This window comes from Balaenoptera physalus (genome assembly GCF_965194825.1).
Source record: "Balaenoptera physalus genome assembly, chromosome: 3".
Taxonomy (NCBI): Eukaryota; Metazoa; Chordata; class Mammalia; order Artiodactyla; family Balaenopteridae; genus Balaenoptera; species Balaenoptera physalus.
In genome coordinates, this window is record NC_138890.1 from 122,006,170 (window position 1) to 122,022,973 (window position 16,804).

Sequence of the window (16,804 nt, forward strand, 5' to 3'; positions counted from 1 at the left end):
ACCTCTCTTGGCATATTTCCTTACTTATAAATTAAATAAAATTCTACAATTCTGTTACTTTAACTTCTCATTCTCCTTATATATATATTTATTTTATGAAGAGCTGCAAAAACGTCTACTAGATCTACTGCACTGCCTTTAAAGAACATAATTCTTTTCAGAAAGAGAATTAGGAAACTCTTTTAGAATGCAATGTTTATTTTTAAAAACGGAATACTAGGGACACAATGAAAAATCTGTCTTTTTTCACAGATTAAATCCAGAAACATAGGCAGAGCTTAATATTTATATTTATTTTAATAGCAATATAGGTAAGAAGTTATTCAAGATTAATTTACTGGATAATGAACAGTTGGTTTCTTACCACAGATTTTACATTCAACAGGAAGCTCACAGTACTTTGCCCGACACTGTGGGCAGAAATAGCCTCCTAATGTAAGTCCTGGCTCAGTGCTGCTATCCAGATGCCTGTGGGGGGAAACATTACTTTTTAAAAAGTGATATATAAAGATGTGAGCAGTTAGAGCAAAAGCCACTTTGATTTTAAAACCTTCAAGTTGTTTCACTGCTCACTTAACGCTGTTCATTTTTGTCTTTTTTTTCCTCTCTGCATTTTGTTTTGAATAGTTTCCATTAATGTCTTTGAATTCACTCATCTCCTCTTCTTCAGTAACTAATCTGCTGTTAATCCTAGTCCAGCTTATTTTTCATCTAAAACACTGTATTCTTCATCTCTAGAAATTTGACTGGGGTCTTTTTTCTATCTTCCATATCTCCTATGATACCCATGTACTCCTCAACTTTCCTGAGCATATGGAGTATATTTATAATAATTATTTTAACACCAAACCTACTACTTCTATCAACTGTGTTATTTCTGGATATGTTTCCATTCTACGATTTTTCTCCTTGTTATGGGTCATACTTTCCTACTTCTTTGCATGACTGGTAATTTTTTTTTTTTTTTTTATAATGTGAGTTGTTTGTTTGTTTGTTTTTTATTTTATTTATTTATTTATTTATTTATTTTTGGCTGTGTTGGGTCTTCGTTTCTGTGTGAGGGCTTTCTCTAGTTGCGGCAAGTGGGGGCCACTCTTCATCGCGGTGCGCGGGCCTCTCACTGTTGCGGCGCACAGGCTCCAGACGCGCAGGCTCAGTAGTTGTGGCTCACGGGCCTAGTTGCTCCGCGGCATGTGGGATCTTCCCAGACCAGGACTCGAACCCGTGTCCCCTGCATCGGCAGGCAGATTCTCAACCACTGCGCCACCAAGGAAGCCCATGACTGGTAATTTTTGATTGGTTGCCAGATATTGTGAATTTTGCTCTGTTTTGGGTGCTGGATTTTTTTTTTTGCATTGCCTTAAATACACTGTGGCTTTTTCTGGAATATACTTAAGTAACTGTGAAATAGTTTGATGCCAAGACTTGCTTTTAAGTTTGTTAGGCTGTCCAGAACAGCTGCTAGTCTAGAGTTAATTTGGTTTCATGACTGTGGACTCTATTCAATGCCTGTGGTGTTAAGAGGCCTTTCCACACTGACTGGTGGGAACATGGACTACTCCCTGCCCCGTGTGAGCTCTAGGGATTGTTCTGCTGTTCCTCTCCAGCTCTTCTTTCCCTGGCCTCCAGGAGTTTCCGGACAGGAATGTACAGATCAACACTCAGCTAATGACTCGTGGGGAGGTCTCTGAAGCTCTCCAGAGCTCTCTGTGCAGCTCTTTACTCTTGAGTACTCTGCCCTGCAAAATGGTAGTCGCTTCCACCCCACCCCCGCAAACTCTGAACTTTGTTTCTGAACGGAGCAAAACCTCCTGGCTCTGTGTGGGTCTTCCCTCCCTGCACAGCAGCCTGGAAATTCTCTCTAGGCAGTAAGCTGCAATCAGAGGGCCCACCTCATTTGTTTCCCCAGGGATCATTATCTGCACTGCCTGTTGTCCAATGTACGAAAACCACAGTTTTGTATATTTTGTTTGGTTTTCTGCAAGGAGACAGAAGTGTAAATCTAGTCCCTATTACACTTTTATAGCTAAAGACAGTAGTCTTATTTCTTATTTATGAGTTTTAAGAATTACTTTCTTAAATTTACTTTTGTTTTATAATTATGTAAAATGTAAAGCTCCAAAGTTAAAACAAGTTATATGCAGAAAAGTCTAGGATCTATCTCTTTGCCTTTCTCTACACATTGCGTTAGTAAACATTTTTTTACTTTTTACTTTTTGGTTTCATTCCTATTTTTATTATTAATATAAACAAGAATGTGTCTACTCAAACCTCCACCCTCTTCTTAGATGATTGGTAGCACACTATACACTTTTCTCTACCTTACTGTTTTACTTAGTAATATTACAGAAGTATATATAGTTTTCTCTCCTTTTTACAGCTACATAGAAAGTAATCTTCTACAAAAGCCATTACATTTCAAGTCCATCTTTTAAATTTATAACTTACAGGAAGGACTTAACAATGTAAAAACATTATCACGGACAGTTTCAAGGTTTTTACTTACGCCATACTGAAAGAGGGTTTTGCATCTTGATCAGACAGAGAAGCAATGGTATGCTGAGGAAATCCTTCACAGAAGAAAATGTATTACTTTTTTTTCCCCAAGGAAACAGAAAAATTCTAGTAATAGAAACCTTAAAATGTTCCTACCAGAAAGCCCACTAAGTTGTGCAAAAGTTCTCTTTCCTGCCTTTTAGATATGTTTATTATAGCACGGTCAAACTGACAGTAATTCCCAGTTTGAAAAAGAATTAATAGTGGAGGAAATGGGGGAAAGATCTGTCCATACATATGGCCTCAGATTCTAAAGTTCATATCCATATTTTCTAATTTAACAACACTTAACACACATTGCTTTTTAAAAAGAAAATGTGTGTAATTTTTAAATACTTTGATATAACAGAGGAGTCTATAATATAGTCTACTTTCATTTTATATAAGAACATACTTCTAGTTAAAAATTTTGGAATGTCCAAACCCATGTAGTTTATTTTCCATATATATTTTTAAATTCTGAAAACAAGTCTAAGAAAAGCAGAAACCATAAAAAAAGAGAAATTTCATTCTATATAAAAATTTTAAACCTATCTACATTTCAAAACAAATAAATAAAAGTAAAGGAAAGTGACCAATTGAAAAAACATTTGTATCAGGTGACTGAAAATGGGTTGATATTCCTAAATGGTTCTAATAAATCAATTTGGAGAATTATTATAAGTTTAAAAATAACTTTAAGATAGGCTAAGGAAATGTATCAGTAAATCCAAAAGATTAGCCAACATAATATCTAAAATGTACTGAGTATTTATATCAAGCATTACTCTAAATACTTGGTCTGTATTAACTCAATCGTTGCAACACACAATGAAATAGATACTAATATCACGTGAGATGAGGAAACAGGAAAGAGAGGTTGAACAGTACTATAAATGGCCAAAAACAAGACAGAAAAGCATTCCATCTCACTGACAGTTTAAAAATGCACATTAAACAAGGAGTCTCTTTTTGTATTGAAAGTTGGGCTTTTTCAATTACAAATTACAAAAAAGTTGGGCTTTTTCAATTTCAATTTACAAATAAATGTTTACTATAAAATAATAATTGTATTACATAGCTTTGATAAAACAGTACAGATTTTATAGCTTTTTTGATTTCTTAATACAAGAATTTCTCTACAAACACAGTGTCTTTATACCTTTCTAACCTTAACAATTAAAAAAAAAAAACCAGTAGTGTTCCTTGAGTGATAGGACTACAAGTGAGTTTAATTTTCTTTTTACTTCTCTGTATGTCCCAAAATTGCTTCAACAGCATAATTTTCTCTAATTATAAAACATTTAAGTTAAATATAAGAAACTCTTAAACGTTAAAATAACTTGTGCAAATGAGATAGAAAGTCTAGCTTGAGTCAAAATATATTTTTTTAAATGTCTATTTTAAAATAACACAAAATAGGGAATTCCCTGGCAGTCCAGTGGTTAGGACTTGGCACTTTCACTGCAGTGGCCGGGGTTCGATCCCGGATTGGGGAACTATTTAAGATCCTGCAAGTGGTGCGGCCGAAAAGAAAATTAAAAATAAAAATTAATTAATTAATTACTTAAATAACACAAAATAAATACTTACCCATACGAATAAGTGAGCATTCAGAGCTTGAGCTGGCAGGCGGAGGACTAACATGATGTGTCAGCAATTCTTTGTAATGGCTTTCATCTAAAATAACATGGTATGTGCCTAACAAGACGAGAAGTAAAAGAGAAGAAACAACAGCTTTCCAGACATAAGAATGAACTGTAATTTCTATATAATTCTGTAAAAGTTTTACCATCTGAAAATGTTCATTTTCAAAGTAAATACTTAAGTTAAATTATCATTTTTCAAAAACTTTAAATAACATCTCTAAATTGACTTCTCTAGGAATAACTGTAATTATAATTTAATTAAAGCCAAGTTACAAGTTCTTCACTAAGTATTAATATAGTAAAATTTCCAGCTTTTCAAGAGTTCTAATGCTTCCTCTGAACACTGACATAACTACTGAAAATTCCTTGCATTCTGAGATGATAGCTTATAGAATCGGTGATATATTTAATGTAACTACCCATATTTTGGACTTCAGAACATGAACTGATTTAAGTTTAGCAGCTTAAAAAACATATAAAAACATCCTAATTAATAAACTGTTACTTTACATAGTAATTATGAGTAAATATTGAAGATTCTAGATATATACCACCAGTTTCACGAGCAAGCACAGTGCAAACCCGAACCTCTGCAGACAATCCAATAACAGACACTCTAATTTTAGCTGCCTTTAGGGTCTTCGTAACATCCAAGAAAATGGAGAGTTTTGAGGGAAGAAAAAAAAATTGAATAATTAATGTGTCTGAAAAATAGAATGTTCTGAAAACTAGTAATAAATTCACTATAGAATTCTCTTTAGAGTTGTAACTTTGATTTGGATTATGAAGAAATTATTGGTTCTACCTTGATTAGATCATAGATATTAGATGGATCACAGGTTGTGAGACTGCTAAAGATGATTAGGACTTCTCTACTTGTATGTCCGGGCATGTGTCTAAAGAAAGATAAAAACCACTCCAATTAGGTATAACAAATTACACTAATAAAAAACTTAACTCAGAAACAATAGTACACATGGTTTACACACTTAGACTACAGAATAACCCCATTTGTTTCAACATTACAAAGGAATGAATTGTGAGTATACTCTAAAAACCTTAATGCCAATTTTTCTAAAATTAGCTACACACTTAAAAAAAAATTCATTGATTCACTTATTCATTCAATAAATATTTCTTGAATACTCTTTTAAGTTCTGGGGATAAAGTGATAAACGAGACCAACAAGGTTCCTGACATCATGAAGCTTACATTCTAATAGATTTGTTTCATACAAAGTCTAAAGTGTACATTGGAAAGTATGACAATACTATAGGAATCAACTTTAAGGTGCACATGTGTGGCTTGAAAATAGTAACATACTTCTTTTTTAAAGACTATAATTTAATCTCATGTTGATTCAGTCATAATATTCATAAACAGTAATGTTTGTGTACCATTTAATTAAATGACGGTTTATGGGATTTTAAGATGTGATGAACTGTTCTCCTCTATACCAGATAGATATTTCTATGCTTTTTGGAGCAATTTTATCAATTATTTGTAGCTTTCCTGCTTATATTTTCATTGTTAGGCTCAGCTTTCACTTGTGGATGCTGCTATTGTGCCTACCTTCACTATGTGTGTTACCTCCTTCTCATCTACTTCAAAACTAAAAAAATATCATATAAAGGTATAAAAATCTGAGTCAGGACAGACTATCCAGGGATAAAATATATAAGCTTTAAATATATTGAATACTTTCTTTGGGGCTTTAACTATATTCCACATAGTTAAACTTGTTAGAAAAGTGTTATTAATTTATAGATGTATTACAAAATAAGTTAATAAAAAACAACGTACAACAAACTCAGTTATTATATCACATTAAATTCCACATACAATCAATTTTCAATAAAATATTTTTTATCATATTTCTTTTGTACTAATATTACTACAGCTTTAATTATATTTTTCTAAAACCTTTAAGGATATACCTCAGCAACTAAAATGTAAAATAAAAATTACTTACCAATACCATACTAAACACTATAAATGACATTACATATTTCTCTCAATAATGATTTCATTATAGCTGGGTTTATGGAGACACATATTAACATATCATTTCAACTTAACTCATTCAAAAAACTTTGAAATAAATTATAAACAATAAGTGTAAAATACTAACTTTAGAGTCTGCATAGCCATGCTTAAGGAGTTATAAAGAGATGGCTCTCCATGGCAAGTCATATCTACAGCTTTCTTCAAAGATATTATGTGTTTCCTTGGGTTTCCTAAAATAGAAATGGAATAATCTACTTTTAATAAAAATCTATATATACATTATAGAAATTTACCTTTCTCCCAAATTTACATATCTATGATGTTAAACAACAGAATCCCTTTGATTTACATTTTTAGCAAGTTGCATTTTTTTTGAATTTTTGAATTTTATTTTATTTATTTTTTATATAGCAGGTTCTTATCAGCAAGTTGCACTTTCATCAGAAATGTTTTGTTATATAAAGTCTCACTCATACTGAAAAAACAGAATACAAATAATCTCTTTGTCTATTAGCACACATTTTAATAATATTAACCTAGAGTGTGTAAATTTTTACTCTTAATATTTCCTATTTCATCATTTTTAATACTAATATATGTTCACATTTTAACAGCTCTGAAATCACGATGTGTCTTAAAATCACTGGCAGCCAGGCAGCGTTTGTGACACAGCTGTCACTGCCTGCTCATGTGCGAACCTATGAATGCTGTTGATGTGTTGCTGCTTCAACTGTATCATGTGCATTGTTTGTGCTGTTCATGTTGAGTTTAACTGTAATTTAAAGTGTTTTTAGAAAGGCTAATACAGACGGTCATATTTTTATGTAGAAAGGCATGGAACAGAACAGTGAGGTGTAAATTTGTTATTGGTGAAGCAAAAACTCATTGATAGAAGAATGCCTGCAATTCCATTTTTTTCTTCAGGGGTAAAAAACAAGCACTTTATAAGACCCAAAAAAGAGGATTTCCACAAAGAGACAAAACTGTGTTACGTTGTTATTGAAATAACATCTGAAACGACTGTCTGTCTCATGCTAAGCAATACAAATGAAGGGAAGAGGAACTGCCAGATTCTTTAGAATAGTTGACAGGCATGTCAAACCACCAAGAATCTGGTATGAACAATTCACGTATCATTTGACATTGTATCAAAGGTTAATTGCTAGAGTGTTTCCTTCTTGATGGCTCATAAAATAAAGGTATCTTACAAATGGCAGAATCTGAGATTCAATAAAATATGGTATTCTTCAGACATTTCCTCCTATTTCAACATTGTCTTCATATTAATTAACAACAATGAAACATTGAGTTTATCATATAGCAAACTACCTTCATACCACTGAACATTTATTTCCAATTTGTCACTATTATAGTGGGTTGGCCAGAGTTCATTCAGGTTTTTCTGTCGGCGGAAAAACCCGAACGAACTTTTTGGCCAACCCAATACATACCACTGCAGACAGTATATTTGTAGAGTGAGGCTTTTTCTTCTTTCATAACATTTCCTAAGTATACTCCAAGGAATATTTTTTTTTAATACCTTTTTTTTTTCCCTCTTGGCCGTGCCGCACGGCTTGCGGGATCTTAGTTCCCCGACCAGGGATTGAACCCGTGCCCTCAGCAATGAAAGTGTGGAGTCCTAACCACAGGACCACCAGGGAAGTCCTCCAAGGAACATTTTTATGGCTCTTTTCCAGAAAATGTTAAACAAATTAACCAGACTATCAGCATTATAAGTACCAGTTTCTCCATGGTTCAGCAAGCCATATATTGCTTTTGAAACTTCATTTTGGTCATTTAAAATATGTAAAATGTTGTTGAGCAGGATTTTTTTTTTTTTTTAACACTAGTTTGGCTAAACTTTCTTTTTTAATCGTTATTTAATTCCTCTTTTTATTCTGGCATGAACTGTCTATCTTCTTTGCCCATACATCTAGTTGGAGCTTCTTGGTGTTCTTATTTATTTGAATAAGTTTTAAAATATTAACCATTTGCCATAGTTAATATACAGTGGACCCTTGAACAATAAGTGTATGAACTATGTGGGTCTACTTATATGCAGATTTTTTTTCACTAAGTATGTACTAGAGTACTACATGATATGCAGTTGGTTGAACTCACGGATGTGGAACCACGGAAACAGAGTACCAACTGTAAAGTTATACGCAGATTTTCAACTGTGCAGAGGGTCAGCATTCCTAATCCTCAAGTTGTTCAAGGGTCAGCTATATACTGCAAGTATTTATTCTTGGAATCATAAAATTTTAGAAATGAAAAGTACCTAAGTCTAATTCCTTCATTTCATAACTGAGAAACAAATCTAATAAGTTAAGTGATTTGCCCAAAGACATATGCCTACCCAGTGGCAGGACCAGCACTCAAAATCTTCTGGCTCTCTATCCACTTTTCTTTCTACCATACCATACAAAACAATTTTTTATCTCCTACTGTGTTATGAGTACAGAAAAAAAGCATACTTACATTATTGTCAGTGTGGTTTATAGCAGTGATTCTGTTCAGAGGAAGAGAGGGTACTTTCAAGAGGCCTATAAGAATCACCAGAGGATTTTTCATCTCTGTGCACCCATAGAATATTACTATTAACTTGGGGGAGGGGGCCCGCAAGAGGGTCGGCCCTACATCCTTTTCTTAGGGGAACCATCCTTCCTTCACTGTGTAAGAATCCAGTTTAGACTATGTGGTTCAAATGGAACTTACCCTGCTTCTACCCTACTCCAGACACAGACATGTAAGCCAGGCCTACCAACAAAATACTTCATTCCCTTGGCCACTTTGACGGCTCATGGATGGGCAGATCATAATAAGGGTCAATAAGAGTCCTCTTTGGAACCTGTGCTGAGGCTACGGACTAGGAGGGTCATGTAGACTTGGGCTATTAATAGACATCTTTTCACCTCTCAGAAAACCTATCAGAGAATGAAGCCAGACAGAAACAACTATATGTGAAGTCAGCCCACCTTTCAACATGAACCGGTCATTTCCCCTTTGCCCTTAAGCTAGTTTGTGATTTTTTGGATTACTTCCAACTGAGTTTCCTGGATGACCCCAGGCTAACATACACTTCACTACTTCCTGCCATAATGAAAAATTACTAATGATGGAAGTGTGTCAATTTTATGTGTATTGGTGAGGATGAAAGGTTGAGAACCACATTTAAGGGATAGTGTATTTTACAGAAAATAAAATAGAATTAGTGATGTAAGTTTGCAATAGCACATATACCAAAGCAAATAAAATCTGCCATTATTATCTCTTAAGAGAATAAAATTCAGTTAGGCATGTCATGCAAGCAGAAAATCTAATCATTAACAACTACAATTCAATTTTTATACTCTTTGTTCTTTAAATTAGAGGTTTACCTTTAAAAAATTAATTTTAAGATTAAGTGGATCTTCTGAATGGTTAAAATAATTTTATCTTAATGCTTTCAGGGTAAGAATAAACATTTACATTCATTATAATACTATTCACGACTGCGCAGAACTCAATTAAAAAAAAAAAAAATGAAAAAACAGAACTCAATTTAAAACAGGTCATTTTAGGGACTTCCCTGGCAGTCCAGTGGTTAAGACTCCGCGCTTCCATTGCAGGGGACATGGGTTTGATCCCTGGCTGGGGAACTAAGATCCCTCATGCCGTGTGGGCGGCAAAACAAAACAAAACAAAAAAACAGGTCATTTTAGAGACCAAGAGTTTAATAGAGGGTTTTTTAAGTGTTTTACCTAAAAAGCCTGCAGAAAGGCTTCATTTTACTTATTAGGCAACCTTACAAACAGAGTTACAAGGTTGGGTAAATAAAGCCAAGTCCTTGAGTGCTATAAAGGTAATTTTATGCATACCTGAGAGTTCAGTCAGTTTTTCAGCTCTTTTACTCTTTGTTACAATTATTCCAATCTCAAAATAAAAAAAAAAAAGATTATTAATTTAACAAATTATTTCTTCTTGATAAGAATGTACGTAACTAAAATAAATGACTAATTACAAAAGGAATAAGTAACATGAGAAACTTCTGATATAAACTGAGCTATGTGTTCACTGTACATTAACTTCTAGAGTTATCTTGCTTTTCATTGCTAAGTGTCCCAGAAACTTGTACACGATCTGAATCACTTAATCACCAATAGAATATATGTACAATGTTTTAAAAAAATAAATTATATTTGGCAATAATATCAGGATGCTAATTCTGAATTATATCACTTATCCACATACCTGACTAATAGGATTTTGATCAAAATATTCCTCTACGAAGTATTCCAACAACTGTTTAAAGAAAACAAAAAGGAAATACTAGATAAGGGCAAAACAACAACCACAGAAAACAGGTTTTGTGCAATCTTTTTTTTTTTAATTATTTGTTTTTGGCTGCGTTGGGTCTTCATTGCTGCATGTGGGCTTTCTCTAGTTGCGGCGAGCAGGGGCTATTCTTCGTTGCGGTGCACAGGCTTCTCATTGCGGTGGCTTCTCTTGTTGCAGAGCACAGCCTCTAGGCATGTGGGCTTCAGTAGTTACGGCACGTGGGCTTCAGTAGTTGTGGCTCGCAGGCTCTAGAGCGTGGCTTCAGTAGTTGTGGCGCACAGGTTTCGTTGCTCCACAGCATGTGGGATCTTCCTGGACCAGGGACTGAACCCATGTCCCCTGCATTGGCAGGCGGATTCTTAACCACTGTACCACCAGGGAAGTCCCTGTGAAATCTACTTATCAAGCATTGTTTCTAATGATTTTTAAGTTTATAGATTTTCAAAAAATGCTCAGAAGTAAAAATATTAAATAAATAAAAAATAATAAATTTTGAAATATTAAATAAATAAAAATTAAAATATTAAATAAACCTGAATTTGAAATGGTAAGTGATGAGATAGGTTTGAGCTAGGCCTTAAAAGATGGAACCATTTGGACATATGAGACAGAAACAATCTAAACAAGGAAAAGATCCAATAAAGACAAACAGGAGAATAAGCAAAATTGAGGATGGGTTTTAATAAATTAGGAATAATATGAATGTGTTTATAAGCTGAGGAGATTGATTCAAGTAAGTCAAAGGAGAATGAAGATTCAGTAAAGAAAAGGGATAACTGACAAAGCAAGATCCTAACATGGAGTGGAATTAAGGGCATAAATAATTAGCTATTTTGGTATACCATTTCCGTAAATGATCCGGTAGCACTTCTACTTAGTTACAGTTTGTATTAGCTCAAAAAAAAAAAAAAAGATTGCTTCCTTTAAAACCGTTTCTTTTATAGAATTCAGCATCCTTCCTCACATGTAGTACAAATTAGAATAATTTTAGTATACCTTTAAAGTACATGTCAGTCTATTTGGCTTTAAATCCTGGTCTTCCATTGTTCTTGATCCATCTACTACCACATAAAGATGGCGCATCTACCAAAAAAAAACCCCAAAAACAAAACACACAAATAAGAACAATTTTCAAATACATTTTTGATCAAGAAGTAAAAATGTCATTTAGTATTCACATATTCTACACATATATTTTTAATATATTCCTTTAAAAAGTTTGTTTTACTGTTGTTTATTCTATTAAGCCAGAATGTTTCTCTAACTCAAACTAGTCCTGTACCAGAAAAGGAAAAAAGAATAACATACCATTCCAAGTCGAACTTGTCCATGGTGCTCAAATACCCTGTTAAAATCATGCAAACATTTTAATGGAATACCATCTACTACCTGAAAAATCATTACAACTTTTCAACTAACCTGCATTTTTTTAGTGAAATAAATTATTAACTTATGGATGCATATAATTATGGGCATTTTGGACAGTCCCTGAAGATCAATTTCCCTGCTGAGGCACTAGGTTGCAGGCTCCTTCCCCCTATTTAGAAGGCTACAAGTCAGTTTCCCTGAAACACAGCTCAAATGAAGTACCAAGGAGTGGCCGTAAATGGACAGAAACGCTTAAAGGAATATATTTTACCTTTTGTAACACACACAAAGTTTACCTACCTTTTTCTCTTTGCTTTGAAGAGAATGTCTTCTATTGTAGCTTTAAGTGATCCTGATTCATCTTCTTTAAGAATCTCCCTGTAAGCAATAATTACTTGTTTGAAAAGATAAGCTAAAATTTTATTAACCCAAGAGAAATGAAAACATATGTCCACACAAAGATTGGCACCTGAATGTTCACAGCTGCATTATTCATAACAGCCAAAAATTATAAACAATCTAAATGTCCATCAAATGGTGAAAGGATGAATAAAAACATGGCATAAACATATTAACAGAATACTATTCAGCAATAAAAAGGAATGAACTACTGATACATGCAACAACATGGATGAACTTGAAAACAGTATGTTCAGTTAAAGAAGTCAGACACAACTGACCACATATTATATGATTACATTTACATGAAATGTCCAGAAAGGGCAAATCTGGAGAAACAGAAAGCACACAGTAGTTGCCTAGGACTGGAGGTGGGAACGGAATTAATTGTAAATGGACATGAGGGATATTACTGGGGTGGTAAAAATGTTCTAAAACTGATTTATGTTGATGATTGCACAATCCAGTAAATTTTCTAAAAATCATTGAATTATACATAAGAAACAGGTGAATGTTAACATGTGTAAGACATACTTCAATAAAGTTGTAAAAACAAAACCAAAAAAACAAAACCCAAAACAACGTCTAAAAGGAAAGGGAAAGTAATAATGCCCTACTTACCATGTTCTTTCATAGCCTCCTTCCCATCGCTTAGTTCTTTCAGGCTCTTCATCCATTTTTTTCTTACTGTATTGTATTATTCAATATTCTGTAAAAAAAAAAAATCATTAGATTGTGAATTGATTAAAGATGTTTGTCACCAAATGCATACAATTAAATTTGAAAAGTAAAGAGAGGGAAGTAAACATACAAAGTAAAAAAAAAAAACTCAGTAAAAAAAAAAATCATCTTATTCTTTGCAATTTATTCAATAATTGTAGCTGAATGAAAAATACTTTAAAATCCTCATGGAACTCTTTTCCCATCCCCAAGAACGAATATGAATAATAATGCACAAATTTGGCACCACCAGAAATAAGCATCTCTTTACAATTTAAAAAAAAACAAAAATGTATTAAAGATGTGTCATAGGACAGAACCATAGAATTATGGGAAGTGGGTACAGGTATAGATGAAACATGAGCCACAACTGCTGCTTATTATAGGTGAGTGATGAATACATGGTGATTCACTGTACTATCTTTCCCCCTTTGTGTTTGTGTGAATTTTCTCATAATCAAGTTTTTAAATGAAACTTATTATTATTCATAGATGATAAATGCTTATGGCTCACAATTTTTTAAAAAATACAATATTAAACCTACACTATAACCCCAACTATTAAAAGAAAAAGGAAATATTTAGTAATTCAATAAATAGGACAAATGGTTTTGATGGGATATTACAATTAAGGATGATTGGGGCCTTCCCTGGTGGCGCAGTGGTTAAGAATCCACCTGCCAATGCAGGGAACACAGGTTCGAGCCCTGGTCCGGGAAGATCCCAAATGCCGCGGAGCAACTAAGCCCGTGCGCCACAACTACTGAGCCTGAGCTCTAGAGCCCACGTGCCACAACTACTAAAGCCGCGTGCCTAGAGCCTGTGCTCCGCAACAAGAGAAGCCACTGCAATGAAAAGTCCATGCACCGCAACGAAGAGTAGCCCCCGCTCACCGCAACTAGAGAAAGCCCGCGTGCAGCAACGAAGACGCAAAGCAGCCAAAAATAAATAAATAAATAAAATTTAAAAAAAAAAAAGGATGATTGGTTTTTTGCTTCTTTATTCTTTTCTGTATTTTCATATTTTCAATATGAACATGTATTTCTTTAACAATCAGGGATACCCCATCTTGATTTTGAGCTCAATTAATTTATTTTAAATTTTATTTAATTATTTAATAATTTCATTATTATTTAAGTAATTTTAGTAAGCATTTGGAAAGGAACTTTATACGTTAGCTCAGGCTGTCTCAAGAGGGAGGTTATATGGAAACTCTGTACTTTTTTCTTTTTTTGCAACTTTTCTGTAAATCTAAAATTATTTCAACGTTAAAAATTTAAAACATTTGCATTTTGTTTTGTCTGGATTTCACATGTTATTTTAGAAAAAAGATCATAGGATCTGAAAAAATAATAATAATAGTAATAATCAGGGAAAAATTTGGTGTTGGGAGGACTCTATTTACCATAACCAAGTAATAAACACCCCCGTCACATCCACACCTCCACCCTCCCCATGGAATCTCCCTCCCCATTCTACATTCTCACTTTCAACTTCCTTCTACCATAAATGAAAGATCAAAGGAATCCCAAGTGCCAAGACATTAAGGACAAAACAAATCCCATCATTGGCAGGGGCAAAGATTAATTTTTGTGATGAGGACGATAACCAAGACCTCAACCTCATTTATTTCATTTTCCCTATAGAAAAATATACTTAAAAATCTAAATATATATAGATTTTTATAAATGGACTTCTGGAATTAAAACCTATTGACAAGTTGAAGACTGCTTTTATGGCATCACCGCTTTCTCTGGCACCTGCTACAATCAGATATTATTTGCTAAAGTTCTGTGTGTCTCAGTGAATTAACAAGCCACTCCCTGGCACTGGAAGAGATTCATTTGTTTCAGGAGATCAGGTGATCCACTTTAGTGTCCTGAAATAACAAGAAGTGCCTTAATTCTGACATCAGTGCTATTTCAACACACCATGTTGGTGCCTTGTAGGTTTAATGATGAGTGTAGTAACACAGCATACAGTGACTAAATTGGACATTTTGATCTTCCATGGAGGTGTTTTTGTATTTATCATGAATGTCAAAATTCAAAAGCTTAAATTCTTAAAGACGTGGCTACTGCCATCCATCACATCAATATTTAAACTGTATTTTATTTTATTACTTTTAATTCTCTGAAAGTTCAGAAACAAAGTGAGAACTGTATGAGCAGAAACTGCAAGCAGGACCACCTCTGGCTCACTGCATACAAGGACTTCTTAATTCGAACTGTCTGCAATGGGAAATTACAGGGATACGACAGAGGTATTAAGATCCCCACAACTGCAGATGTTCAAAGGGAAGTTGGATGTTTACAATGCATGCAGTCAATAGAGAAGGGATTTATGCAGCCTGGAGGAAAATATACTTGGTAAACTCTTAGGTCAATATCTCCAACTGCCTATGACTGCCCAATATTCCATCTTCTTAAAAATATCGCTGGGAATCCAACCCCAGGAAAGCCACTTCCCCCTGGGGAAGCCTGGTGGTATGATTCCTTCACATGAGCTCAGAGAGTTACCTGTAAACAAATGAGATCTGCACCACACATCACAACTTATGAAGCTTTCCCTCACACCTAACCCTGCCAAGCGCTGTGCGACAGGCAAGGGTGATAACTGTCCTGCTTTTCTGGTGTGGAACTCAAGGCTCTGAGGCTGGTAACTCTATTGAGGCCACACAGCTGGAGGCTGGTGACGAGCTAGAACCCAGGACCACAAGTCCCCAAACTCGTGCCCTGCCTTAGGGCAGGAGAGCCACTCTCCAGACTGCTGCCCCAGATGCTTCTACGCAGCTCCCTAGACGGAAGTTGCCCTCCGCCCCCTCCCACACATCCTCATTCCCTACGAGGCGGTTCTGGGCCATGCAATCCCCGCTTCCAGCCGCGAAGGCCCCTCCCGCTGCCAAACTTCCCAGGCCTCGAATCCCCGCCTCGGCTCCGGGCAAACCTCTACCACGGCCTCACCTGTCCTGCTGAAGGCCGCTCTGCCGGAAGCTCTGCTCAATTTGCTCTGACGGCGCCGCCGAAGTCCTTCCGCCGCGCGCGGTGGCGACGCGCAAACGTTCCGGCTGCTGGGAGCCCTGGTGGCCGGAGCGTGGCGCTCGCAGGCCGGAGCAACCGTGTTGCTGACTGCGGGGAGGGACGTCCTGCTTCCTTCCAGCTCTTCGCAAAGAGGCGGGAAGAGTGGTGGCCATTCGCTCTTGGAAAGTTGGAGGCCCGGTAGCCGTCCATCCGGGATCTGAGACTTGATTTTATTCTTTACAAAAGGTTGGCATGAAGGACTCTGACCACATCAGCAGACTCAGCTGAGCCAGCTTGCCGTGCAGCGGTTTTCCTGGACTGCTCTGCTGCTCCTGCTAAATGACACAAATATTTATTGAGCACCTATTTTGGGCCTGGTACAGTTCTAAGCACTGAGGAAATAGAAATGAAAAACTGACAAAAATCCTTGCCCTCATGACAATTATGAAGAAAAACATACTGTATCAAATGGTGATTGTGCCATAGAGAAAAATTAAGCATGGAAGGGGGAAAGTGTTGCGGTTTAAAATAGGTGGTCAGGGAACTTCCCTGGTGGTCCGGTGGTTAAGACTTCCACTGCAGGGTTCACAGGTTCGATCCCTGGTGGGGGAAATAAGATCCCGCATGCCAAGAAGACAGTCGAACCATGATCAGAATGAGGGAGGGAGTTAACCGTGCTGATACTTAGGGAAAGATTTCTCCAGGGAAAGGGAGCTGCAAGTACAAAGGCCCCTGGGGTGGAAGCACATTGGTGTGTTTGAGGGACGGCATGGGCAAGCAGGGGAT

The 16,804-nt window shown here is 35.6% G+C and overlaps 2 protein-coding genes across 6 annotated transcripts in view; one reads left to right on the forward strand and one right to left on the reverse strand.

Annotated features, from left to right (window-relative positions):
• The window catches only part of GTF2H2C (GTF2H2 family member C), a 32,454-nt gene extending 16,366 nt beyond the window's left edge, over positions 1-16,088 (reverse strand). Inside the window, exons 1-13 of one of the 5 annotated variants that reach the window (XM_082457336.1) lie at positions 15,962-16,088; positions 12,900-12,987; positions 12,180-12,257; positions 11,820-11,856; positions 11,508-11,594; positions 10,425-10,475; positions 10,052-10,106; positions 6,316-6,421; positions 4,990-5,080; positions 4,736-4,823; positions 4,129-4,236; positions 2,507-2,570; positions 365-468 (exon numbers count right to left, since the gene is read on the reverse strand). In XM_082457336.1, the coding sequence (XP_082313462.1) occupies positions 365-468; positions 2,507-2,570; positions 4,129-4,236; positions 4,736-4,823; positions 4,990-5,080; positions 6,316-6,421; positions 10,052-10,106; positions 10,425-10,475; positions 11,508-11,594; positions 11,820-11,856; positions 12,180-12,257; positions 12,900-12,955 (925 nt within the window). In that variant the 5' untranslated portion in view covers positions 12,956-12,987; positions 15,962-16,088. The other 4 variants (XM_082457334.1, XM_082457335.1, XM_082457338.1 and 1 more) reach the window with 4 other exon arrangements.
• The window catches only part of LOC309658531 (survival motor neuron protein), a 259,347-nt gene that overhangs the window by 99,816 nt on the left and 142,727 nt on the right, over positions 1-16,804 (forward strand). The gene's annotated exons all lie outside the window — the stretch shown is intronic.